At 34.1% G+C, this 26,239-nt stretch overlaps 13 protein-coding genes across 13 annotated transcripts in view; 10 read left to right on the forward strand and 3 right to left on the reverse strand.

Annotated features, from left to right (window-relative positions):
• Positions 1 to 81: 81 nt before the first annotated feature.
• On the forward strand, positions 82 to 1,911 carry NAEGRDRAFT_50084 (uncharacterized protein; the record flags this gene model as incomplete). Its single annotated transcript, XM_002675672.1, has 1 exon — positions 82 to 1,911. The coding sequence occupies one exon, from the start codon at positions 82 to 84 to the stop codon at positions 1,909 to 1,911; it is 1,830 nt and encodes a 609-aa protein (XP_002675718.1).
• A 422-nt stretch (positions 1,912 to 2,333) lies between these two features.
• NAEGRDRAFT_58406 (aaa ATPase domain-containing protein) lies at positions 2,334 to 4,750 on the forward strand. The gene has a single exon (XM_002675673.1). It carries the CDS (start codon positions 2,565 to 2,567, stop codon positions 4,707 to 4,709), a length of 2,145 nt encoding a protein of 714 aa, XP_002675719.1. The 5' UTR covers positions 2,334 to 2,564; the 3' UTR covers positions 4,710 to 4,750.
• On the reverse strand, positions 4,738 to 7,169 carry NAEGRDRAFT_69089 (uncharacterized protein; the record flags this gene model as incomplete). The annotated part of the gene is made up of 2 exons (XM_002675755.1): positions 4,738 to 5,907; positions 5,955 to 7,169. The coding sequence occupies 2 exons, from the start codon at positions 7,167 to 7,169 to the stop codon at positions 4,738 to 4,740; spliced, it is 2,385 nt and encodes a 794-aa protein (XP_002675801.1).
• A 235-nt stretch (positions 7,170 to 7,404) lies between these two features.
• On the forward strand, positions 7,405 to 9,980 carry NAEGRDRAFT_69090 (PRP19/PSO4 pre-mRNA processing factor; the record flags this gene model as incomplete). Its single annotated transcript, XM_002675674.1, has 4 exons — positions 7,405 to 7,417; positions 7,517 to 7,654; positions 7,731 to 8,948; positions 9,163 to 9,980. The coding sequence occupies 4 exons, from the start codon at positions 7,405 to 7,407 to the stop codon at positions 9,978 to 9,980; spliced, it is 2,187 nt and encodes a 728-aa protein (XP_002675720.1).
• Positions 9,981 to 10,105: 125 nt separating this feature from the next.
• NAEGRDRAFT_69091 (uncharacterized protein) lies at positions 10,106 to 10,840 on the forward strand (the record flags this gene model as incomplete). Its single annotated transcript, XM_002675675.1, has 1 exon — positions 10,106 to 10,840. One exon carries the CDS (start codon positions 10,106 to 10,108, stop codon positions 10,838 to 10,840), a length of 735 nt encoding a protein of 244 aa, XP_002675721.1.
• A 382-nt stretch (positions 10,841 to 11,222) lies between these two features.
• NAEGRDRAFT_69092 (uncharacterized protein) lies at positions 11,223 to 13,022 on the forward strand (the record flags this gene model as incomplete). Its single annotated transcript, XM_002675676.1, has 1 exon — positions 11,223 to 13,022. One exon carries the CDS (start codon positions 11,223 to 11,225, stop codon positions 13,020 to 13,022), a length of 1,800 nt encoding a protein of 599 aa, XP_002675722.1.
• Positions 13,023 to 13,561: 539 nt separating this feature from the next.
• On the forward strand, positions 13,562 to 16,559 carry NAEGRDRAFT_83206 (penicillin amidase). The gene has a single exon (XM_002675677.1). The coding sequence runs from the start codon at positions 13,766 to 13,768 to the stop codon at positions 16,517 to 16,519; it is 2,754 nt and encodes a 917-aa protein (XP_002675723.1). The 5' UTR covers positions 13,562 to 13,765; the 3' UTR covers positions 16,520 to 16,559.
• Positions 16,560 to 16,697: 138 nt separating this feature from the next.
• NAEGRDRAFT_50090 (uncharacterized protein) lies at positions 16,698 to 17,438 on the forward strand (the record flags this gene model as incomplete). The annotated part of the gene is made up of 1 exon (XM_002675678.1): positions 16,698 to 17,438. One exon carries the CDS (start codon positions 16,698 to 16,700, stop codon positions 17,436 to 17,438), a length of 741 nt encoding a protein of 246 aa, XP_002675724.1.
• Positions 17,439 to 18,115: 677 nt separating this feature from the next.
• NAEGRDRAFT_69095 (uncharacterized protein) lies at positions 18,116 to 19,558 on the reverse strand (the record flags this gene model as incomplete). The annotated part of the gene is made up of 1 exon (XM_002675756.1): positions 18,116 to 19,558. One exon carries the CDS (start codon positions 19,556 to 19,558, stop codon positions 18,116 to 18,118), a length of 1,443 nt encoding a protein of 480 aa, XP_002675802.1.
• A 924-nt stretch (positions 19,559 to 20,482) lies between these two features.
• NAEGRDRAFT_69096 (uncharacterized protein) lies at positions 20,483 to 21,472 on the forward strand (the record flags this gene model as incomplete). The annotated part of the gene is made up of 1 exon (XM_002675679.1): positions 20,483 to 21,472. The coding sequence occupies one exon, from the start codon at positions 20,483 to 20,485 to the stop codon at positions 21,470 to 21,472; it is 990 nt and encodes a 329-aa protein (XP_002675725.1).
• A 268-nt stretch (positions 21,473 to 21,740) lies between these two features.
• NAEGRDRAFT_58408 (uncharacterized protein) lies at positions 21,741 to 23,475 on the reverse strand (the record flags this gene model as incomplete). The annotated part of the gene is made up of 2 exons (XM_002675757.1): positions 22,673 to 23,475; positions 21,741 to 22,454 (listed from the first exon to the last, which is right to left on the reverse strand). Exons 1-2 carry the CDS (start codon positions 23,405 to 23,407, stop codon positions 21,741 to 21,743), a joined length of 1,449 nt encoding a protein of 482 aa, XP_002675803.1. The 5' UTR covers positions 23,408 to 23,475.
• A 502-nt stretch (positions 23,476 to 23,977) lies between these two features.
• Positions 23,978 to 24,628, forward strand: NAEGRDRAFT_80209 (uncharacterized protein). The gene has a single exon (XM_002675680.1). The coding sequence runs from the start codon at positions 23,986 to 23,988 to the stop codon at positions 24,568 to 24,570; it is 585 nt and encodes a 194-aa protein (XP_002675726.1). The 5' UTR covers positions 23,978 to 23,985; the 3' UTR covers positions 24,571 to 24,628.
• Positions 24,629 to 24,749: 121 nt separating this feature from the next.
• NAEGRDRAFT_80210 (uncharacterized protein) overlaps positions 24,750 to 26,239 on the forward strand; it is a gene marked incomplete at both ends in the record, with an annotated part of 1,699 nt that continues 209 nt past the window's right edge. The window contains 3 exons of the mRNA XM_002675681.1: positions 24,750 to 25,021; positions 25,066 to 25,627; positions 25,698 to 26,164. Coding sequence (XP_002675727.1) covers positions 24,750 to 25,021; positions 25,066 to 25,627; positions 25,698 to 26,164 — 1,301 coding nt within the window. The remainder of the gene's footprint in view (positions 25,022 to 25,065; positions 25,628 to 25,697; positions 26,165 to 26,239) is intronic.

Raw genomic sequence — 26,239 nt, forward strand, 5'->3', positions numbered from 1 at the left:
TAAATTATCTTTCACAAACAATTCAACGTTTTGATTAAACCTATTGCTTTTTTGTATATTTGTGGAACATTAGGTATTAGGATGAAGAATAGTTATTCCACATCAACGAGTGGTGGAATTTTATATAGTTCCGAATTTATTCAAGTTAATTTAGCTGCTGATGCAAAGGGTGATGAAGAAAATGGTTTTCAACCCAAGGCTGCATGTGTCTCTTGTAGAAAGCTACATCGTCGATGCTCAAAGGAATTTCCGAAATGCTCTGAATGTGTTACTCATCACAGAAAGTGTATTTACATGGATACAAAAACAAAAGAAAGAAATCTAGCCTCATCATCATCAACAGATCGCACTACTAGTAGAGATAGTAGGGGTAATAACCAGAATAATAATAACAGCAAACGATCAATGAGGAGAGCAGCGTCTACAATTGAAGAACCTCAAATTGCAATCACAGAGGGACTAATTAAGAAAAGTATCAAGAGACAAACGTTCAATGTCTATATGGACTTGGTTTGTATGGGACTACCATTCATTACCCCTCAAAATTTTGAAAACATGCTCTTTTCTGAGAATATTCTGAATCAAAACACTAATGCAACCAGTATTAAGGCATTATTTCTATCAATACAGTCATTGTGTGATCAACGGTTTGGAAGAAGGGATGCTGCTATTGCTGCCTTCAATGAAGCAAAAAGTGAGCTACATCAAGTTTTTGAAGATTACGATAACTATCTAAATATTTGTACATATAATAATTTAGCTTACTTTTCTGGTGCTGAGGGAGAGGATCAAATGTCACAATGGTTCATGTCACCAGTAGAGTATTACCTATCAAAATATTCTGAATTGAATTTTAATTCCCATAACGAGCTGATAGGACTTGCCTTTGAAAATTTGAACAAAGGGAGTGGAATAACTAAATTATTTTATTTTGATAATAGATACAAATGGACAAGTCTCACTTTTGGAGATTATATAGGAATACCTTTCAAGTTATCTACTGGGAAAAGATTACCTCCTGAATTGAAGCAATTGGTGGATCGTGATTTGAATGAAAACACAGCACAAGCTGAGTCAGCAGTTCTTCAATGCATTCTTCAATTTATGAAACAACACCATCAAAAGCTTGTGCATTCACCTGGTTTTCTCAACTTGTCTCGCATAGTGGATGTATCTAGTTTTACCAAAACAAGAATAGAATCACTCCGAGTACTCTATTCAAAAGCAAATAGCCAAGAAAAGAGAGAGTTATTTTTCAAAGAAATGCTCAATCTTGCAAATACGACTACTGAACTAAGCAAGGATGATCTATTCCCATACATTTTACCTACCAATATTTTTGGTTTTGCTCTAGCTGCAGAAATTCATTTGGAAGCATTGTCTAATTTTTCTCATTTAGTATCTGTTAGCGAAATTTTAGGGCATCTCAAACAAGATTTCCTAGCCCTTACTGTCCTTGCAAGGAAATATGGAAGAGTGCAGAAAGTTTATGGGTACATCTATGATGAAATTCAGTCGGTATTGTTAAATAATGGAGTTCCTGCTGAAGAGTTATTGAACCTCATTTCTAATAATTCATTCAAAACACCATCTACCCCTAAATTATATCCCCCTATTACTGTAAATAATCAAACCCATACAATTTCTCCCACCAACAACTCAACAGATCAAGTTATAACTTCTGAAAACTCTTCGCCCACTTCTGAAAATGTATCAAAGAAGAAGGATTTTCCATCGGCAGCTTTTCTTAATAATACGCTTCGTAATTTCAAGAAAACAATTTCCAACCAAGAAATTTGCACGATAACTCCTCGAAGTTCTACAACATCAGATAGCCCAATTAATGAGGAAGAAATATCCTGCTTGAAAAATCAAACACTCTCAATACTGCAACAAACATTTTCAAAATAATTCATGAAATAATACACCAAGTGACTTGATACATGATTGGTTTCAAGTTGGAGATTTGGAAAAGGAAAGAGAATATGATATTTAAAATAATTCTTCCAACAAAATTCTCAGCAACTCATCCCTTCCCTTCTTGTCCAATATAACAAGAGAAAAAGTTTTTGCTGATTTCAGCAAGGAATTGAATTGGAACGCACGTTTAAAGCTAAAGAAAATTCTATTCCATAGATTATTGTAAAATGTTTTCAATTATACTCTTAATAAAACAAAACTCAAACTGGACCACCCTTTACAAAATCTTCACAACCTGTACAAAGATTCTCTCTCCTGAATTTCCCGTTGATGTCCTTCAAGCAATTTTTCAGCGATTGGCGACGGAAAATTAAAATCTAAACATCGAAAAAAAAAATTCTCTCTCGTTGATTCTGTGTTTTCATCAATCATCACATTATCATTTTGTGCGGAGAGGATATCATCAAGAACAATAACAACAACATCATTTCTCTCTCTGTGTGTGTAGACAAAGTAGAACAGGAGAAGATTTTATAGTAACAAAACCCGACGAGTGATTTTGATATCATCACGAAAGATTGTATTTTCGATATTATACATCATCAATATAATTTATATAGTAGTACTACATTATTTAAATAAGAATGCCTGCAACACACTCAAAAGTAGAATTGCCAACCAAGAGTGATTATTGGCTTGAACAAATGATTCTTGATATGATTCATTCGTTTGATGGACTCACCGCTAGGAAAGTACTCACAAGTAAATATACATACATTGCAATTGCACTTGCTGTTGCTGTCAAGTTTGGTTCATCCTACTTGTTAAAAAAGAAGAAGAAGAATTTACCAGCACACAACAAACCACGTTCCTCAAATACATCAAAAGATTCCACTTTGAAAAAGTTCTGGAGTTTGGTTAAAATTGGTCTTTTTAATCCAAATGGAGCAGGAAATTCTAGTGCAATGAAATATAAAACAGATCCTGCCAATGGAAGAGAAATATGGATTATGGTTGGCCTTGCTTCCCTTGTTATCTTCCAAACATATATTGTTAATAGAAACAACAGTGTCAGTGGTGACTTGATGGCTAGTTTAGTTGCCAGAGATTCTGCAACTTGTATTTATAGATTACTCCAAATTACAGGTATTTTAATCTTACAATCTCTGGTCAATCCATCCGTTACATCACTTATTGAAACACTTGCTTTGAGAATGAGAAAGAATTTGACTATGGATATTCATGATCGTTATTATACAGATATGGTTTACTATAAGATTTTGAATTTGGATAAGAGAGTTGGTGCTCCAGATCAAAGAATTACTCAAGATGTTGAAGTTTTCTGCAAACAATTCTCTGAATTATTTATGGATCTCTTGAATCCAATTGTAGAAGTTTTATTGTATACTTACGAGCTTACTAGATTGATTGGTTCTGGTGGTCCACTCAGTATTATTTCATATGTCGTCATTGCCTTTGGTGTTTTGGGTATGGTCACACCAAACTTTACAAAGATGTCATCTGAAGTTCAAAATAAGGAAGGTAAATTCAGATCCATTCACAATAGATGTAAGAATAATGCCGAACTTGTTGCCTTCTATGCTGGTGAAGAAACTGAACGTTTGAAGATTGAAAAACAATTCGAAGAATTGACATCATACAGTGACTATGTCATTAACAAGAATTTCTTATTCGGTGTTGTTAATGATTACTTTACCAAATATTCTCCTCATGCTGTTACCTCAGTCATTGTTGGTATTCCAGTCTTCTTTGGTAGATTACGTCCATTGCCAAAGGACAAACTTATGGGTCAATTGAGATATTTAATCTCTGTTGTTGCATTTGAATTCTTTGCTTTGGGTAAAATCATTGAACTTTTCAGAAAGATTTTGAAATTGTCAGGTATGACACAACGTGTCCACTTGTTGTATCAAGTCATGGATGAACTCAAGCATGGTAACTCTGATAATGTTAACTTTAAGTTAAAGTCTGCCAAGGCTGGTGGTTCAGGAGGTGAAATTCTTGAAAGTGATGAAATCAAATTTGACAATGTCATTATCAGAACACCAGATAATATTACATTGGCTCGTAATTTATCTTTCAATGTTGGTAAGAATCAACACATTGTTATTACTGGTCCAAATGGAGCTGGTAAATCATCATTGTTTAGAATTTTGGGTTCTTTGTGGCCTCTTCACAGTGGTATTGTCTACAAACCACAAGCTAAGGGTTCAAATGCTCAAGGTTTGCACAAGGAAATCTTCTACTTACCTCAAAAGCCATACAATGTTATTGGATCTCTTCGTAGTCAAATTATCTATCCTGATACGCAATTGAAGGATGGATGGAAAGATTCTAATTTGAAGGAACTTTTGGATGACTTTAGTATTGGTTATTTGGCAGGACGTCACTCAGATGGATTTGATGGTAAACAAGATTGGGACACCTTGTCAAGAGGTGAACAACAAAAATTGGCCATGGTTCGTCTTTTCTACCACAAGCCAAAGTATGCCATTTTGGACGAATGTACCTCATGTATTTCTGCCGACTCTGAACAAGAATTATACGGAAGATGTGCCAAGAATGGTATTACTTGTATCACTATTTCACACAGACCAGCCCTCGAAAAGTATCACACTCAAAGACTTGTTTTCAATGGTATGGGTGGTTGGAAATGGGAAGCCATTAAGGAATGGACTGAAGAAAGTTCTAGTTATGAAGTTAAGGGTGAAGATAATACATTCCGTGACGATAAGGAAGAGGAAGCTGTTGAAGCAACCAAAGAATAACTCGATTCAAAAAATACAATTAAATTATTTATTTCAAATTCTCCAATTCATCGAGTGGGATATCCTCCTCATAAATATCTCGATTTCTCTTCTTTCCAGTTTCTTCGATTTCCAATGAAAAATCAGCATCAAGAGCAGCATTAGGTGAAGTCAATTGAGCAATTTCATCCTCATCATTTTGTTTTGGAATTGTCTTAATCTCGAGTAATTTGGTCTTTGGAGCTGCTTGTTGCTTCTTAGGTTTGTGGGTTCTATTATTGAGCTTTGTTTCAACAATCGAAAGCTTGTTTGCAGTTTCATTCATATGAGAAACAACTCCATTCTTCAAATTTTGTAAATCAGTAACACTAACATTTCTACCAAACGTTTCCTCGCAAGATTTTAACAATGCCTCTTCTGCTTCCAGACCAGAAGAAGCATTTGTTGATAAAATATTTCCAAATGAGCAAATATATGATTCTAAAACATCTGTCAGCACATTGAGGGCACCTGCTTTAGCTCCTTCAAATCCTTCATGACATAAAATCATTGATGTAATGCAACTGAGAGCAGAATGTGCATTCTCTTTGGAAAGATTTTGCTCTAACATTTCATCTGGGCTCGAACTACTAGCTGAACCTTCAGAGCTTGCACTTACTGCTTTAAGGGGAATGAGAAGGTTCTTTTTCTTTTCTCTTAATTGAATAATCTTATCTACATTTTGTTTAACTAGAGTATTGCTTGGCGAATAAATAAATGTGTCATCTTCATTGGAAATGGATGAGATTTGTTTCTTTCCTGGTGGTGGTGGACTTGTTGGCTCTCTACTCATTTGCAATGTTTGCAATAAATTATTACTTCCACTATTGCAAGAATTTTTGAGAATAGTTTGGGCCAAGTTCTGAAGTTTTGGTTCCTGTTGAGCTTTGTGAGATTGGCTATATATTTTCTTAATGGTTGACACATCTCGTAATCCCAATTTATATCCTAGATTGGAAATTATACTTAATTGTTGTTTTGCAAAATCTTTTGAGTTGTTTCGTGTTGCTATCGATGTTAAATGTGAATTTGAGAGACTTTCACCATAATCTGGCAATGTCTCATCATATGTATATTCTGGGAAAATACATCTACTATTACTACTTAGGTTTTCAAAATAGAATGAGCTTAGAGAGTTCTCGTGGATACATTTTTGAGTTGATTTTTCTCCTCTTAGTTTCTTTTTAAATTATTGTTAAAATTCAAATAAGCTATATTCAAACTTACTAATTTTGGAAGTCTAACTTGTGCTGTTGATAAATTCCATCTTTCTTCCCTGTCGAAAATATCTACATTTTTAATTTCTTTTTGATTCTCTTGTTGAATTTTTTCCTTCAAATCTAAATAAATATCCAAATCCTTTGATGGAAGTATTTCTACAGTATTTACCTTTTGAGCCATCTCTGTATCAATTATATTCCAAGAATCTGGATCTGAATCCTTATCCTGTAAAGTGCTGAGTTTTATCTTTTTTCTTGGCTTTGATGTTGATGGCACAGTTGGTGTTTGTTCAGATTCAGAATCAGACATTGGTAATACCATAGAGCTGGCATCTTGCATTTTGGAGAGAGCATCCAATTTTTCCTCGTCATAGATAGCATTTATAGATGTTGTAGGATTATATAAATTAGAAATGATCATTTGATCAATTTGATTATACTTGTAGAGATCCACAATATTTGTATTTTCATCATTTTGCAAATGCATATTTTCTAATAAATCCCTATCTTTTTCCAATGTGTGAAATTCACTCATTTGGAAATATGGCAATAAAGAAATGTCATCATCGTACAATACATGATTTGTTACAAATGAATCGTATAAAATTGATCTCAATCTCAAAGATAATTCCATAATTAAATTATGTGACACTTCTCCAGAGGCTTGATTATTGTTCCAGAAATTACCAAATGTATCCTTATTCACAGTAACTTGTTGATACAATTTATACAATTTATCATTGCTAGCTTGTTGAAAAATGTTGGAAATCTTCTTTTTAGGAGATCGATCCAATTCTTGAACAAGTGAAAACCACTGATCAGATGATGATGTTTGTAGCATACAAGGAGAACAACAAGAAGACGAAGTAGGTGAATAATCAGATGGTGATACAACAGCTCTCCTTCCTCCAACAACAATACCTCCCGACGATGATAACAGTGGTGTATTATTATTACCAGGCTTTCTCTTTCTTCGTGTATTTGGTGTTTTCAATTGTGTATTATTATTATTACTAATGCTGCTACTACCACAACTCGTTGAAGATGGTGGAGTATTATTTCCACCTCCTTGTTGTTGTTGCAATGTTGTAGTACCATGAATACCACTTGTATTGACCGTCAGTTGATGCTGTTGCTGTTGTTGCTGAAGTAAAGAAGAAGCTTCGCCAACTTCTTTGCCCGTTATTATTGTTGGTGTTGCTTCATGTAAATGGTTGGGCATTTTTTGGAAATGATAGGTTGGCGCCAAATAATATTTTCCTTTTCTCTTCTTGCTTCTTGTGATGGTGATGATGAATTAATTGTCATCATATTGAACAAGAGGATAGATATAATTTGATATGTATGTTAGGAAGATGGTTGCTGAAGAAGAATTTTAATGTGAGGATTTGAATTTTGAGTTTTTTGCTTCACCTTCAAGAGAGAAGGTTCTTCATTGAAAAATTAAAGTTAAAAAAATGTATTGCAATAGTATGTAGGAGATGTTTTTGAAGATTGTTCTAATGTGTTGTGTTATTAATCCTTGTTGTTGTTTGTATTGTGTGATGCGGATTCTAGTTAGTGAAACAGCACCACTTCATCCTGTAATTTCTAAAAAGACTGGACACTTGTTTGAAAAGAGTTTGATCTTAAAGTATATTGAAGAACACGGAAAGTGTCCAATTACTGGACAAGATTTAACTCCTAATGATTTAATTGATGTAATTTGTAGGTATCGGATCTTTAATTTCTCTCATCATTGATCATCTTGTATTATTGTTCATCTGAATAATTGTTTTAATAGATAAGAAAGGCACTGAATCATCGGTGAAGCCTAGTCAAGCTATTGCCAGTATTCCAAGCATGTTACAAACATTCCAAAATGAATGGGACTCTGTAATGTTGGAAACTTTTACTTTGAGACAACAATTGGATAAATCAAGAAAGGAACTTTCACACTCACTTTATCAACATGATGCTGCTTGCAGAGTTATTGCAAGATTAATGAAGGATAATGATGACACAAAGAGTATTCTCAGAAAAAATCAAAATAATATGGAAGATGAAACTTCTAATACTCTCTCAGAGACTGTTTCAGAAAGACTTACAAATACTGCAGAAATTCTCTCATCAAATAGAAAACAAAGAACTATTTCACCATCTCTTAAATCACCAGAGGAAATGTCAAATTCCAACACTCGTTTGTTAAATAGTGAATACAGACTCCATCAAGGAAAGGGTATTCAATCCATTGACGTTTTAAATTCATTGATTTTAACTGGAGGTAGAGATGGATCAATTTCAGTTTTTGATAAGCAATATAATACTTGTATTGGAGAGTTGAATTCTAATTCTGGACCTGTAAATTGTGCCATTTTCCACAATACTCCTGAATTTGCCTTTTCAAGTCACAATAGAGATGTTAAAATATGGTCTCTTAAGGATTCTACCTGTCTTCACACTATGGAAAAACTTCATTTGGAACGTGTTACTGGACTTGCCTTGCATCAATCTGGTCACTACTTCTTGACATCATCTCTCGATCAGACATGGTCTTTCTGTGAAATTGAAACTGGAACTAGTTTGTTAAAGAGTAGCAATGATGAATCAGGATATACTTGTATTCAATTCCATCCAGATGGTTTATTATTTGGTACTGGTCTTCAAAATAATGCTGTAAAGATTTGGGACGTCAAGTCTCAACAAGTAGCTGCTACATTACAAGGACACTCTGGAGAAGTTACCTCACTTTCATTCTCTGAAAATGGTTACTATCTCGCTTCTTCATCAAAGGATAAGACTGTTCGTATTTGGGATTTAAGAAAAGTGGTACCTCTGCACACATTGCAATTCAATTCACCAGTTAGCAATGCTTCCTTCGACTATTCTGGTATTTATCTAGGTGCAACCTGTACTGATGGTACTGTTGGAGTTTATCAAGCTAAGGTTTGGACTGAACTCATTAATACAACAGTTCCAAACACCTGTTCTCCATCAAGCATTCGCTTTGGACCTAATGCTAGTTTTATTGCTGTTTCCGGATTGGAGGACAGCACTTTGCGATTCATTGAATAAAAAGAAATTGTAAAGTAAACGAATTTAACACGAACTTCGAGATCAAAAAACAAGAAAAAAATGGGTGTAGACGTTACCGTGCTAATGGTCAATCTGGACCAATTTGAAGATTTGGGTATGCATCTACTTTTTTACTTTATTATTTAATACTTTGTAAATAGCTGAGAAACTTGTCTCCGATGAAACAGAAGATCCATCTTCCTACAAACAAGATTTGTTAGAATTAGATAGCAGATTTTATATTAACAGTTTCCGCTTGAGAGCTGCCGGTGAATTAGCAAAATTTGCAGCTAAATTCGGATTATCAGAAACTTGGTCTGATTCAACCCAATTAGATGAATTGTTGTGTAGTATTGGCACATTTAGACAAGACAGTACAATCATACTAACTCAGGAAAACTCTGATGAAGTGGAGGAATATGTTGAATTTCCTAACTTGATTGAGTTGGGAGAAGCTTACCAATCAGTTGCAGAGTACACTTTCACATTCATTCATCCACTTTTGATTGCAGAATTGAGTGCTCATTTCGAACATCAAAATAGCATTCCTATTGAATTATTGGAAAAAGTATTCGAAAATGAATATGAAGAATATGTTCGTCCAAAGAAATTGAGAAAACCAAATTCCAATGAAGAAAGCATCGATGGAATAAGAGAATGGTTAAGCCATAATGATGAATATGTATTCTTCACCAATATCCTATTGTATTACAATACACCTGAACGTGTCTTTTCTCTTTTGGAAAAACCAAAAATTGGAAAGGAAAAAGTGAAAAATATTTTACAACCACTGCTGATGAAATTTGAAGATATTGCAGATGAATATTGGATTTTAATTATGGAATTTATTGAAGATCCATTTTCATTGACAAGATTTGGAATGGCTCATTCGAAATTCTACAATATTCTTTGTAAGAATCGAAAAGAATGGTATGCAGAATTCAAAAGAAATATTGGATTATTCTCATACCTGAGCTAATTACCCTTCAAATGTTCTTCACATTGTACGAATTAGTTCTTGTTTTGCTAGATCATTAAATTTATTAAAGCATTCTCTAATAATTTGTAAGAAAGTATTCAATTAATTTAAAAAGAGTTCCAGCAATGTATGTTGCTAATCAAGCTGTATTGGCATTGTATTCATCTGGAAAGACTAATGGAATGGTTATGGATTCAAGAGATGGAATTACACATGCTGTTCCAATTAATGATGGATTTGCCGTTTCAGATGCAATTGTGAGTTTAGAATTGGCAGGCAGTGACATTACTGATTGTTTAATGGAAATGTTGAAGGGGAAAGGGTTTCCTCAACTCCAATCCTTAACAAACGAAAGAAGAATCTTTAGAGATATTAAGGAGAAGCACTGTTATATTTCTCTTGATTTCAATACTGAAATGGTAAATGAAACATCTTTATCTATTCAAAGAGAATATGAACTACCAGATGGGTCTATCATTCCAATTGATAAAGAACGATTCAAATGCACAGAAGTTCTTTTCCAACCAAATTTGATGGAATTAGAATGTGCCTCCATTCATGAAACTATTCTCAGCTCAATTGGTAAATGTAATATTGAAATGAGAAAGAATTTGTTCAGTAACATTCATATATCAGGTGGAAATACAATGTTTGAGGGAATTTCTGAACTATTGACCAAGGAACTGACTGCACTAGCTCCATCTGCAATGAATGTTAAGATTATTGCTCCTCCTAAGAGGAAATATTCTGTTTGGATTGGTGGTTCGATTCTTGCGAGTTTTATTGAACATGATATGTGGCTTTCGAAAGAGAATTATGAAGAATTTGGATATGAAGTTGTTCATAGAAAGTGTTATTGAGTTCAGTATTCTTCTTGCTGGAATACTATTGATCACCATTCAGAGATGTCAGATGCGAAGAACGCAGAAGTGTTTGTTGTTTGTAAAAATTATTACGGAAATATTTACTGAAATTTGTTTTAGTTATTCGAAAGAAATGCATTTACGAATCCACAAAGATGCATCATCATATCTTAAAGGATAATAATGCCGATCCAGTAGGGCGGCAATCCTCTTATTTCTAACAATTTGTACGAAACCAAGTTGAAATTGTAGAATCTTGTTTGTAAATGGAAAGAGATGGTATTTTACAAATTAATTTAAACTGTCCCTAGTACGTACATTTTGTTTGAAATGATTGAAAGAAAGTAAGAGTAAAGGGTTTATTAATCATTCAAAAAGAATGTCAACAATACTTTCGAATAGTTTATTCATCATTACTTTACTCTTGCTTGTTGTTTCGAATAGTTACCAATCAACCAACAACAGCAACTTGACAACCGTTACTTCATTCTACTACCCACAATACGAATGTCTCAAACACACTCCAGTCAACCAATTCTACTATCCTTTCATGTTCACTCTCGATACTCCCTTCTATGATTATTGTAAATTGCCAACGATTGGAAATGCACCACAAGATTTCTATAAGGACTCTCAATTGATCAGTTCATTATTGGATGGTTCATTCTCTTGTGTTGATTTCCTGTGTTCCAATGACAAGGAATGGAACCTTTCGAATAAGACTCAGCTCACTACACTTGGAGTCATGTGGAATTATTGTTTTTATTGTAATACTGAGGGAAGAAATTCATCATCAATTAATTCGACAAGTGAAATATTTAGAGAAAAACTAATGTTGGGTCAATGTGATGCATTTTCAATTGCAAATTCATCGTTGAATTTCTTGGAGAATTTCAATCGAGTTTCGAATAGGCATTGTAATGGAGATAGCTATGTGGAGAGACGTCATTTACCATTCCTTGAATATTACTTTTTCCAAACAGATTACTTTATCAATTCGTTTGCTAGATATAGAAAGAATAATTTCAATGAAGTTTATTCTGATGCAAAGACTTACATTTCCAAAGTTAAACTTCAATCCATTCTCACCTTTTATTTTAAAGATTTATTCGAAAGGTCAACACTTGATTCAGCCCCTCTCAACATTCCAGTTTCATGTTGGTGTGATTATGGATCTAGCTCCAAAACCATTGGTTTTCAATGCTACGATTATTATCAGGGATGGCAATTATTATGTACCTATAGAATATGTGTTGTGATATTTACTCTATTATATGGCAGTTGTTCATTGTTTTATTCATTGGTTTTGGTGGTACCGAGAATTGTGGAGAGAATTTCCTCATTCAAACAGAGAAATGATATTAGATTAATGGAAACTAATTGTAAGAAACCTCTCTATTTCATTAGACATTTTTTAGATATTGTAACACAACCTCCAATTTTCTTTACATTATCTGCATTCTTTGGAATGTTGGAAAACTGTTTCAGATTTCTATTTAATTTTAGTGTTTTTAATGGATTTTTCAATTCTTTCTATTCGGGAATTTTTAGATCGATTTCAATTGGTTTGGCATGTTGTGGATATTCTGCATTGGTTATTTCATGGGCTCATGTGATTGATTTGGCAAAGAGAAAGACATCCTCTGCTCCCTTTTCAAGTCAATTGTCAAAATTGAATGTTGTAATCTTGACAATTTGTTACATTGGCATGTTAATATCAGGAATTGTGAGTGCAATCATTTTGATTGTTGTGAAGAACTCATCTACTGGTTATATCTTCTTGACAGTTGCTGTACTGATCTATCTCTTTACATTTGTAGTTGGCTTTGCATTTTATGGAATCAAGATTTTACTTTCCCTCAGAAAAACCTCAGATACTAGCTCAATTATTGAGTATCGTTTCACCAAATTCATTCTATTAGAAACGGTCTTCTTCCTTATTGGTTGGATTGTTTCACTCTTCATGTTAGTTTCGTACGTGTTTGGTTTCGATTCGATGGGACTTTTCTGGGGACTCAATAGAAATATTTTCATGGATACCATGTTGAATGCAGTTTCCATTCTCTCATGTTACATTACTTTCAATAGGAATGCATTCGAAATGGTGTATGGAAAGAAGTTTCTTTCATTGTGTTCATGTGAAAAGAATAATGATACTACAAGTGATAATAAACAATAATGTGATTGGTAAAGGATTGAATATTCTTGATCTCTGTTTCAATTTTCGTTCAAACTTGCACCTCATCTCCCATTTTCCTTGAAATTCAATTGTTCGGAGATGAGTGGGAGTTATTAATTGAAAATTCCGCAGTAGTAAGCACAATCTGTTCACAAGTCCATTACTTCTCCTCATGAAATCATCAATTAATATTGAAAATTATTTGGATGTAGATATTGCAATTTCCTTCGTGTTCTCCATCTTTATTTCTCTGTGCATTATCAAAAACTACACACAGGTGCGCCCAATGATTGATCAATATTGAACCTTTTTTCATTCCTCCCACACGTGTGTGCTCCCTATCAATCATTAAGAGCATCAACATGATCCATTCAACAAATGCAAGAGAGGCTCTCTTGAAAATTTTGGCGCGCAACTAAAATCTATGTGATTGTGTATTTGAGACTGATGGGAAGATGCTTTGAAAAAATATCTTTTTAAAATAATTTTAAATAAATTATTGTTGAAGAAAATTGATTCTAGAAAAAATGTCTTCGTACGGAACGCACGGCGATGGTGGAGATGGGTTGGAATCGAGTAAACAACTCAATGTGCTCCAAAAGATTGCTAGAAATAGAGTGGTGAATATTGTTGGTGCGATAATATTATCAATTATTTTATTATTGAGTATTGGATGTTGTGTTGTTGTTGGTGTGCTTCATTCACATTTGCTTTTCCAATGTGGATTTGCTGAATTTATATTTATGTTACTTCTTGAAGGCGCTACATTCTTCTTCTGTATTTATCACTTGTACAATATTTACAAGTTTTTCAAGACTAGAGCACGACACTCTGGTAAGAAGGGAATTTCCGCTATTGTTGCTGCTTTATGTTCATCAGAAGTAAATCAATACAATGCATATTCTGATTCCAGACAAGGAAATGAAGAAGATGATTTTGATGATGAAGAAGATGATGAAGATGACGAAGAAGAGGAGGAAGAAGAAAGCAAATTTTCCAAGTTTGTTGTCGGCTTTTTGAAGATTGCTGCCAATGCTATTGCTGTTTTATGTTTCATCATTTTGGTACTTTTCACAGTTGTTGTCGTTCCATTGCAACAACAAACCTACCCAACTTATAACGGTACTCTTAAACTTCCAAAGTTTACACCAAAGGGATCTTCTGCTCCTACAATTTCACGTGAAAGTAATGGTGTTGTTCACATCAAGGCTTCACACGATTATGATTTATATTTCGCACAAGGTGTAGCTGTTGCTCAAGATCGTTTGTGGCAATTGGAATTTAATCGTAGATTGTCAAATGGTATTTTGGCTGAAGTTGCTGGTGCTGATGCTGTCAATGTTGACAGTTGGTTCAGAACTCTCGGATTTGCTCGTTCTGCTGCCAACATTTTACCAACCATTGATGCTGAAACTCTTTCATTCATTCAAGCATATTGTGATGGTATTAACTCTTATATTAATAGTAATCCACCACTTCAACCTGAATTTGTTCTCCTCAACACTAAACCAGTTGAATGGACTCCAAGTGATGTTATTGCTTATATGAAGTTTGTTTCATTCTCTCTTTCTGATAATATGGAAAAGGAAGTTTGGAGATTCAAGATGATGCAAAGAAATATCACAAAGGACAGAGTTAACGAATTGGTTCCTTTCTACCCAACTGATATGCCAACTATTTTGAGTTTGGAAGAAATGAATTTGCAAAACGTTCCAGTTGAAGAAAGAGAAAAGATTGAAAAGGCTCAACAAGATGATTCTGCTGCTTTTATTCCAAAGGCTATTCACAATTTGACCATGTCTGTCATGGAAGAAATGTTCGCTTCATTGGAAGAATCTGGTGAATGGGGTAAACAAGCTGTCAGATCAGTTTTGAAGGGTATGGTTGCTCCAGATATCACTGGTAACAAGGCCTCAAACAATTGGGTTCTCGGAACCAAGATTACAGCAAACAATGGATCATTGTTGGCTAACGATCCTCATTTGGATTTGACTGCTCCAGGTATTTGGTATTTGGCTCATTTGGAAGGTCCAACTCACAATGTTATTGGTTCTACTTTTGTTGGTCTTCCAGGTATTGTTATTGGTAAGAATGATTTCATTTCATGGGGTGTTACTACTGGTCTTGTTGATGCTCAAGATTTGTACGTCATGTCCGAAGTTGAAGAAGGTAAAACTTACAACTACAATGGTAAAGTTCTCCAATATGAAACTCGTACCGAAACTATTAATGTTAAGGGAGCTGCTGCCAAGACTATTACTGTTAAGGAATCTGTCTACGGTCCAGTTATTAATGACCACTACCAAGTTGATGGTAACGTTTTGTGTTTGAAGTCTTTGACTACCTACACTAATGATACCACACTCCAAGCTTTCCTCAAGTTGAACAGAGAAGCTAAGGATTGGAACTCATTTGTTGATGTTGTCTCCTTGTTCGTTTCCCCATCCCAAAACTTTGTCTTTGCTGACAAGAGTGGTAACATTGGTTACTATTTGGCTGGTTTGGTTCCAATTAGAAAGGAAGGTCACAATGGTAGATTCCCAGTTATTGGTGATGGTAGCTATGATTGGCAAGGATTTATTCCAGCTGCTGAAAAGCCAAGCGTTTACAATCCAAAGAAGGATTACATTGCTTCTGCAAACAACAGAGTTACTCCTGTTGGTTACAAGTACAGTATTACCCAAGATTGGTACTCTTTCTATAGAGCTAGCAGAATTGTCTCATTGATTGAAACTGCTATTGAAAAGGGAACTCCACTCAATTTTGAATACATGAAGAAGATGCAACACGACGTTCACTCACCAGTCTTTGATCAATTCAAGTTTGTTTTTGAAGCTATTCCAAAGTTCAGAAATCTCACTGAAAATAAGGAAAAGTTGAGAGAAAAGTTGATTAATTGGGACGGTGATGAAATTTTGTACTCTCAATCTGCTTCCATCTTTGAAATGTGGTACAAGATTATGGGTAACCTCACCAAGGTTGAAACTGTCAATAGATGGTCTTTCGGTCCATATCTTTACAATGCCTTGAAGAATGGTGATAGTGCTTGTGAAAATTATCACAACACTACTTGTATGTTGTTCGCTATTGACAGCTTTGAAAATGCCATTGATGCTCTTGAAGCCACTTACGGTTCTATTCCATTGTGGGGTTCTGATATTCACGAATCTGAATTCCCTAACCCGGTAATGGATAATACTGTTCTCAAATGTTTGGCTGGAGCTACTCGTACTACTGTTGGTGGTTCTTCAACCATTAATGTTGGTGAAACTCAATATCCTGCCCTCAATTCAAGATGGGGTGTTTCTTATAGACAAGTTGTTGATTGGCGAGGCAATCAAGCTTCATTCATCATTCCACTCGGTCAATCTGGTAACTTCTTATCTCCTCTTTACACCAACTTGTTAGAAATGTGGTCTGACCCAACTGGTCAATACTTGGACATGAAATCTGCTGGTTACACTGCAACCAATACCCTTTCTCTTTCCTCTCAATAATTTAAAGTCATTATTAAATAAATAATCTAGTTTGTATATATTTACTGTTGTTGTTAATATGAAAGAAGCGTTTCTGTGGCGAAATTCAACATCTTCAACTGGATTCACTGAGGTTTGATCATTGTCACTTTTCAATATCTTCCTGAAAAGGGCACAAACTAAAGTTGAAAAAAACAAAATGACCAATGCCAGTTCTTCCACAACACGAACAACAAGTGCAAGCTACAGACAGCAAAAATTGAAAAGTAAACAAATAGATAATCAACTGTACGGAAATTTATCAGCACAACTTGTCTCCACCAACAACAATCAGCTCCAACTTGAACAATTACAAAAAACAACGAGACCTCTTCGAATATTATTGATGGGACCAAGAAATTGCGGAATTAAAACCTTTCTAATGAATGCTCTTGATATGGAAGCTGATGATTTCATGATTCGAACCATGTTATCAATGTCTCATAGAGTGAATCAAATTTCGAATAGTAATCTTGCTGGACTTGATGATACAGAACTTACACGTCCATTGACTTTTCAACAAAAGGCAGAGGGTCTCTTTTCAGAGAAGAATAGAAATCTGACGCTCAATGTGTACATGTATATTTGTAGAGGAATCAAAGTTTTTGTAAAATGGGAATGGAAATATTTTGAAAGATTGAAGAGGAAAATTCATGAAAATTATGAACATCATCATTATCATGAGGAACATTTTGATTTGGTTTATAATTGGGAAGGTGACGAAGATGGTAAATTATTGGATGAGTTGATAAATGATTGTCGAGAGCAGAAACAATTGAATTCCAAAATTATTTCAATTTATTCCAAAATTGTGAATTATGGAAAAAAGGAAGTAATGAACGAATTTTACAATTCATTATTAAGATCGACAAATATTAGATATTTGGATAATATTCAATAGTATGTTTGTCATAAGTTCAAATTTCATTCAAAAAATTTCAGTTTTTTCACACTTGATGCTTTCAATAGAATTACTTCCAATGATTACAAGCCACTCAACCAAGATTTGCTCAAATCTCATCATCCAGACGATAAGGGAATTATTTCAATTCGGAGGGATGAGTTTGAATTTATTGACATTACAGGTCAATTGAATGAAAGAAGAAAGTGGATTCATCAATTTTCCAACTCTATTGATGTTATAATGTTCTTCATTCCAATTTCAGATTACAATCTAATCAATCCACTGACTGGAATGAATAGACTTGATGAGGCTTTTCATTTATACAATGAAATTCAAACAACGAAACTTTTTGAGAGAGCTGACATTTCAATCATGTTAACAAAAATGGATTTGTTTAAAAAGAAACTAGTTTTGGATCCAATTTCGAATTATTTTGAAAAGTTTCAAGCGTCGAATGGAAATTTAAAAGAAACTATGGAAGTGATGAGAGGAATATTTAGTCAAAATTTTGGGGAAGATTCGAATTATAGGAGACTGTTTGTGCATCAGGTTGATTTGACTGATGTGAATGATTTTAAAGTGGTTTATAGAGGAATTTCCAGTTCTCTTCGATTGGGAACTTTCATTTCAATTTTTGCTAGAAGGAGATGAAACCTTTCGAATAATTTACAATTTTATTGAGAATTTTGATGTTTCATAACCAAACCATGAATCTTTTTAACTCTCATTTCCTTGAGGAATTCCATCGAAAGTTTGAACCTGTAATGAGAATCCAACATTACAATTTCAATTTCCTTCTCCAAGAAATCAAACAAATCGTCTGGAAGCGACGAAATTTGACGATTCTTATACAATTCAATTTGAAACAAAACATCATGTGTGGACTTCTTATCAATATTTACAGATTTAGGGCCATTAACATTCAGGAATTCTTCATATATTTCCTGAGCTAATTGGAATTTCTTTGCTTCAACAACTTCTAATTCAGTTTCGAGTTCTTGAGTAGTTGAAAGATTTTTCTTTCTCTTGGTTGTTGGTTGACCAACACTGAGAGAAGTATTGGATTTGGAAGACTGATCAACAACAGAGATGGTGGAAGGAGTTGCGTTATTGGAAACTTCAGATAATTCGAAAGAAACGCTACCTAAACTATTAGAACTTTCAGTTTCTTCACTCAATGTTTGAACCAATTCAATTTGATATTCACACAATCGCTTGTACTGCTGAACTTTTTCAAGGAATTCAAAGTTTTCAGAGTTAAATTCCTTCTTACAATGATTCTTAAAGAGATTTCTCAATCTGTCATTATTCATGGTGTGTGAAATGTCAACTGCTAGTGCTTCTCTTAATTTTTGAACATTGTTGGAGTCTGATCTAATAGCCAACCCAAAAACAAAGATAATGACTGGAACTGTAACTACAACTGCCAAGCAAATAATTGATAATGAAGTTATGGACATAGCATTAGTGATTTTTGACACTTGTTCTTGAGAAGCAAGTACATAATCAAGTACAACATCTTGTGCAGTTCTAAAAGTGTTTCTTCTTGCGATATAAGTGGCGGAAGTAAGCAATCGAACAGCTTCCGTAAAGTTTCCATCTCTAATATTCGAAACAGCTTGAGAATCAGTATCAGTCAAATAATTAACAATTCCCTGCAAATTATTTCTATACTGCTGCGAAATACTCTGAGGTATCTTTTGAAGCATATTTTCAGTCAACTCATCATTCACTTTCGAATAATTATTATAATAAGCCAAATATCCCTCATTTCCCGAATAGGCAGCCACCAACGTATAAGCTTGAATATAGGCAGTATACGTAGATACCTTCGCTCTAGTAGCCAACAAATCAATATCCTCATTCATCTGACTATTTTCACTATAAATCAGCAAACCAAGGAGAATGAGGAAAGTAATGGTATTGAGGACCATGGCAACCATTGCAAAGATTTTAATGAAATTCAATTCGAGTTTGAAGAAACAGCAGTGGACTGTGAAGGTTTTTGGCTGTTTTTGATGTTTACGAAAGGAATCGTCGAGAGAGGATTGCTGGCGTTTGAGAGGAGGTGAAGATTCAATGCTTGTTTCGATTGGTTTCTTTGTTTCGTTTTCCATTGTGTAAGGTGAGAAGAGATGAATTTGGAGAGAAGTAATGCAAATGTGTTGCTTAATTTGTTATTGTTGTTGTGGAGGAGGAGTGAATTTGTTTTTTTCAATGTGGAAATTAATTTTTTAACTTTTTAACATGGAGGTATTAATAATATGGTGAGAATGAGGATGAGGATTGTAATTTTGGATTTTATATAATCCGAGGGTCTTTCAACTTACATTCTGGTAATACTTCTCGATATCCTGATAAAAATCAAAAGATTTAAAAAGTTGACCCCGAGTATCTCTCACACGTATGGAGTCAACTAAGGACTTTCCCAAAATGGATATCAATAACGATGAAAAATTATTATACATTCCACATTTGAAAATTGTTGAATTTTATCAGTCTGTTCATTCAGCACGTTTCTTTTATTGTGAAATCCGTTTGTTGACTTTTGGCAGCCAGTTCTGTAACCAGTATACTTGAGGAGCAGATCATGCACACATAACCATCAAGAATGCAATCTTCGTAGCCGGTGATTATATCCTCAATATTAATAAATGTCAAGTGCCAATCACAATTTCCAATTCAAGAAAATTACGACAACTAACTTATTTCAAGTATAGAACATGAACATATGGACAGTAAAGTATTGGAGGTAGAATACCATACTGTTTAATTTGTACAGCTTTTCATATTAGGACACCTAATTGCTTTTAGTGTAAAACCACATACAATTTCATATCCATAAGTTTCCAACACTTTCAACTGTAAATCTTTCAAAAACACATTTGTAAACTGTTTTTTTTACCATCATTCTCCTCTGTTGATTAGTCAAAATCAACTTCACCACATTCACCAATTTCATGACAAGTTCCAATCATCACCAACACTCATTGTAATGATGATGAACTATTCTAAAATTTTACAATAATTCAAAAAAAAAAATGCAAAATCATACTTCACAAGTACAGGGTGATTCTTTCTCATTGCCACCTTCTTCATCACCACCACCACCACCACAAGAAGTCTCTACACAACAGCAAACATCGTACTATTCATGGAGTCCAACTAGTCTTTCAGAAGCTGCCAAACAACAGCAAACAGAGTATTACAGTGGAGGTTCTCCAAGCTATTCACCAACTTCACCGAGCTATTCACCAACTACACCCGTCTATGCTCCAACTTCACCAGCATATTCACCAACTTATACTCCAACCTCTCCTTGTTATTCTTATACCTCTCCATATTATAGTACGATTTTTTATCTTCCGAGAGAGACAGTGCTGAGTTTTGATTTGGATCAAAGTGTATTGGAAAGGATTGAGAAGGAAACAAGAAATTGGGGAGTGTTGAGGTGGAGAAATCCAGAGTTGGGTGAAAGATTTTGGGGACATGTTTATATGAGTGTTGATTCAAAGATTGTGGAAATTATTAGAGAACATTATGGACCGAAGGGATTAATTACTAAAGTTAGGGAATTGTTGGGAGAGGTAGGAGAATCGCACTCTACGGTTGAGTATAATGCATTCTTGTTGCCAACACATTTTACTGTAATTGGGAGTAAGGAGTGGCAACAGGCATTCTTGGGATTGGAGAAGGAGGTTGAGTATTTTACAGTTAAAAATCCTGCAGAAAATGTATTCGAAAGTTCAATTGAGTTTGTGAATAGTCCATATAAGAGTTATTCAAAATTGTTTAAGGAAGAGAAAATTCAGGAATTGTGCAATTTTACCTATTTTACAAGATCTGGATTTGCAAATTCACTTCCCAACGAAATTGTATCCCACATTAAACAATTTCTAATCATTGATCTGAAAGAAAGTGGACGAAAGGTTAAATTCTCAATCACTGGCCAAATTAGTTTAGTTCCAAGACAGTTTGGAGAAAAGCTTGGTTTCATTCTCCATGTCGATTGTCCAGAAATGAATAATTGAGAGAGAATACGGATTCCAAAGTATGGACTATTCCATTCCTTTAGGACTTGATTGGCGTGATTACAAGTATCCTCAATTACCAAAAAAGGTAGTTATTAAGAATTTTTCAAAGAAGAGAACTCGTGACACATTTGAAGAATGCAATATTAAATAAAATCTAAAAGCTTTTTAATAATCCATTTTGGTGGAAAACAAAGCAGTATTATTGGAAACTATTTAGAATATTGATGATAAATAACACTTGAATAGCAATTTGTAATATTTGAGTTTATTCGAAATTTAGATCATCATAACATTCCACAAATTCATCAGAATACCAAAGTGCTCTGAGAAGAATCTTTCTTGGAAGATTCATCATTTCAGCTTCTTTCAACATTTCCTCAACAATTTGATTCAATTCCAATAGAAATTCTCCCATTCTGTCATAGAGTGAAGAATTGACTGATAACTCCTCAAGATGATTGGATGCTCTGTTCCAAGCAACTACAGCCTTGTTGAATAATTCATCTTCTTCTCCTACTAAACTGGAATAGGTCTGAATAACTTCACTATATTTGTCAAGAACTGATCTTTTGGCCAACTTGAAACTTCCTTTTCTGTTGATGGAATCAATTAATTGGACCAGTTTAGTTCTGTTTTGTTGAGAATGTTCTGCTGGAGAGTTCAAAACACATTCACAATAATCAATCATAAGTTGGTCAACTGGAAATTCTGGAAGTGGATGCTCTACAAAATTGTTGATTTGTTTGTAAACTTGATTTTGTAAAGTGATGAGGGAATAATCTTTTGGAAATAGCTCTTCACTCAAGTCATTTAACATGATGAAATTCTTTCTCTTCTTTCTACTACTTTCGAATGGTTTAAAAGAAACCTTTGCATTTGGAAAGAGTAATCTAAATGCAAAAGAAATGCTTCCACACACGAAAGGATGAGATTCAGGAGAGTGAATCAAATTAATCTGATTAATCTTGGATGGAATCTCCTGCAATGCATATTTAGCAATGTGAAATAATTTGAAACAACTTTCAGAAATGGTCAACTCTTCACAATTTGGAAACATTTTAGCAATTTGCTTCATTCTAACCCCTTGTCCTTGAAATCAAAATCAAAGTCACCAACTGACAATTTCTTGACACTTGGCAGTATCTTGTCAACTGAACCAAGGTAATCAACTTTCAAGGTACATGGATTGGAATGTACATGTTCAATAGATGGTACACTGATACTTTCCATATTTTTGGCACAAGGTGGTACTTTGAAATTTTGTTTTTGGTTGAGGAATTTGACATTTCTGAGATTTCCAATACTTGCTTGAACTAATTTACAATCTTCTTCAGAAATTGGAGAGTTAAAGACGAGTTTTCTATATTGGGATGATTTCATATCCAAGAATTGAACGATCGAATTGAATGGATTGTGTTCTCTTTGGTAAACATTCTTAAATGAGATGGATGATAAGGTTGGGGTAATTCTGACAGGTTGTCTCTTTGGCAGTTGACTTGTGTCACATTGGCTATTGCTGAAATGCAATTTTCTTAAATTGCAATCATGTGGATTGAGAATGGAGAGTAAAATTCTTGGATTAATTTCACATCCTTCAAATTCGAGTTCTGTAAAACGATTGATAAGTGACACATGCTTTTCCTTCAGCTGATCAACACCTGACAGTATCAGCTTGGCATCCATTGCAAATTTCTTCAATCCCAAATAATTTCCAACACATTCAATATCTTTAACTGTACAACAAGTCAATTCTTCCCTTTCTCTCAACATTTTCCTAATATAGGATTGTTGAGAAGTAATTCCATCACATGCTCGATGACACAAACCAACCATTCTTCTCAACATGATCAAAATTGCATCATTTGGAATGAAACTCAATATTTGACATGCAATTTCTGGAACGAATAGAATAGAATAATTAATAGAATGCATTCTTTTCTAATATTAATAATATATTAATAAATAGCAGTAGATATATTAATAAAGCAGATCACTGATTGTCTGTTTTTTTTGTGATTTGAAAATCGAGAAAGTTTGCTTGAGCAAGGTATTTAAAAGGATTTTCATTATTTGTTGTGAATTCAAACGTGATGACGCCAATTTATTTTCGGAAGAGCAAATGTTCACGTGAACAAAGCAAAACAAGCAAGAGTGGGAAACGTGTGAATTGGCAATGTTTGAAAAACGAGATGGAAATTAGGAATACATATCAATAGAGCTTTCAAAAATATTCATTTCTATCAATATTTGACTTTGAAATGAATCATTGGAAGGTACTGTTGATAGTTTTGTTCAAAAAAGAGCAAATTTCAAAAGAAGAAACTTTTAAGAACTTGGAACTATTTAATGTTACAAGCAGTGAATTCATTGAAAGTAATCTTAAGATTGCCACACGAGATTGTCACCCTAGATACGCCATTTGGCAATAAAAAAGAACAAGGAACATTTCCCATATGAATAAATACCACTTTCGAATAACATTCTTCAACACAACAACAATCAAAAAAAAAATGTACAATCCAATCATGCATATCATTCTCAATAAACCAAACACGAATCAAATCTGGACCACCACAAAACTCTACGATCCTCTCTTATTAAAATCCTTGGAATCTTTCAGAGAATTGATAATTGCGGAATTTTATAGAGAACAATTTTTACAAGAATCATCATTGAAAGAGTTTGAGATTCTTGTGGTGAAGGTAAAGATGGAAGATGGCAATTACAAGACATTGAATGATGAATTGGAATGGGAACAATTTGTTCAACAAATTGTAAAGATGGGTCAAACTTTACAATTTCAAGTAAAATTAAAACCTGCTAGAAAAGTTTACAAAAAGCAATTGAGGGAAATTGAGCAACGTTTGAAGGAATTGGAACATGAAACTCAACTATTGAAATTGAAAAAGAAGATTATAGAGTTGAGTAAGATTAAATCTGAAGAGAAACCTCAAGATCCAAGAGATACACTATTGGAAAGTATTAGAAATGGAAAGAAACTCAAGAAAACTCCAACTAGCACCAAAATTATAACAAATCCAAGAGATTTGTTGATGAATAGCATCAAGCAGCGTTCCAATAATTCTGAAAATTGAAATTTCCATTCATTTTCCTCATTGTAAATATGTAAATATAAATTCTTTATTATTCGAATCATTGATTTGCAGAAATGTTTCACAAGTTGTGGAGTGTGTGCACATTATCTTATTGAGATACCTTTTTGGTCAGTTTGTGATTATAATCATCTTGTCGAAAGTCATCAATGTTTAAAAAAATGAAAAAACAAGTTTCGTCCACTTTCTTACTGGTTATTTATTGTATTTTCGCTGCTTGTTTCTTGCTCAGTTCTGCTGAAGGATTAGTTCCATCCACACAACCATACTTTTTATGGCCTAATCCACAAACAGGAGAAGCAACAGTTTATTTTAAAAACGGAGGTTCGAAACCAGTCGAAACTTTGTGGGTTGGTTATGCTGCTTGGAAAGATGCCCCACAAGTTAAAAGCAAAATTTCCAATTTGATTTCAAGAGGAATTGTTCCATTCATGTAGGTTTTGATTAACTTATTTTATTGGAAATATTATTGGAAAGTCAATCTTATCATTTTGGAGATAATGGACTCAGAGGACAATTCGAATTAGCTCTTGCTTTTGATAGAGAAATTGCTAGTGCTATTGGAAACTCTTTTGCCATTGTAAATTTGGAACCAGAATGGGATGTTGATGTTGTTTTGAATTTATTCAAATCTTCTCAAGGAACTCAATCATTATTGAATAGAATTCAAACATTTAAGAGTCTGGCTCCAAATTCAGTGGTTGTGAGTACTCCAGGATTGTGGAAATCAGCTCAGGACTATTCATTCTTTAGCTCTGTAGATTCCAAATTGAATGCTCGTGCCATGTTGATGCATGTTGTGAATTCTGGAGATGCATCATGTGCTAAGAAACAAGATGGATCATTGTGGCCATATGGTGTAAAATCTTTGAGTGAGGGAATTTCAATGGTCAAGAGTAAGATTGATGAAAATTTGAACAAGATGACACAAGCTTGGGGTGGTTCTTTACCATTTGAGTGGATTTTGAGTGATGTTGGTGTTACTAGTTGTGGATGGGGAGCTGATGGACAAGCTGCTATTGTTAATGAATTGATTAAGGTGAGTAATTTTTTATATAACAATGAATATTCGAATTATTGAAATATTGTGGAATTATTTATAATATCAGAATTTGGATTGTTTATATGCTAGTGGATTCCGTGGATTTAATTTGAGAAATTCAGGTCCATCTGATTTATGGGAAAGAGCTATGGGTATCAACAATGAAGGAATGTTCACATTCACCACAAGTGCAGCAACCATGAATGTTATTAAAACTGGATTGACCAAGGTTAATGCATTCCTTGTCAATGGCCAAAAACCTTCATGCTCTTCAAATAATGGTGGATCAAATTCTGGTTCAACTTCCTCATACAAGGTCAATGTCATTAGTGGAAGTAATGATTGGTGGACTCAAATTGAAGTTTTGCCAACTTCATCTGTTCAAACAGTTGTCTTGAAATGTGGATCTGCATCAACTTCATTGGAAAGACCAGCTTGGTCCCAAACTCAATTTGTCAAAGGACTTTCCGCACAATGCCCAATGGGATCAGATATTCAAGTTATTGTCAACTCAAAATATACCTATCCTATCAAGTATACTGTTGGAGCTAGCTCTGCAAATACTCTCAGCGATATGCCACCTCTATTCCAAAATTCTCCAACCAAATA

This window comes from Naegleria gruberi (assembly GCF_000004985.1).
Source record: "Naegleria gruberi genomic scaffold NAEGRscaffold_32, whole genome shotgun sequence".
Lineage (NCBI taxonomy): Eukaryota > Heterolobosea > Eutetramitea > Acrasida > Naegleriidae > Naegleria > Naegleria gruberi.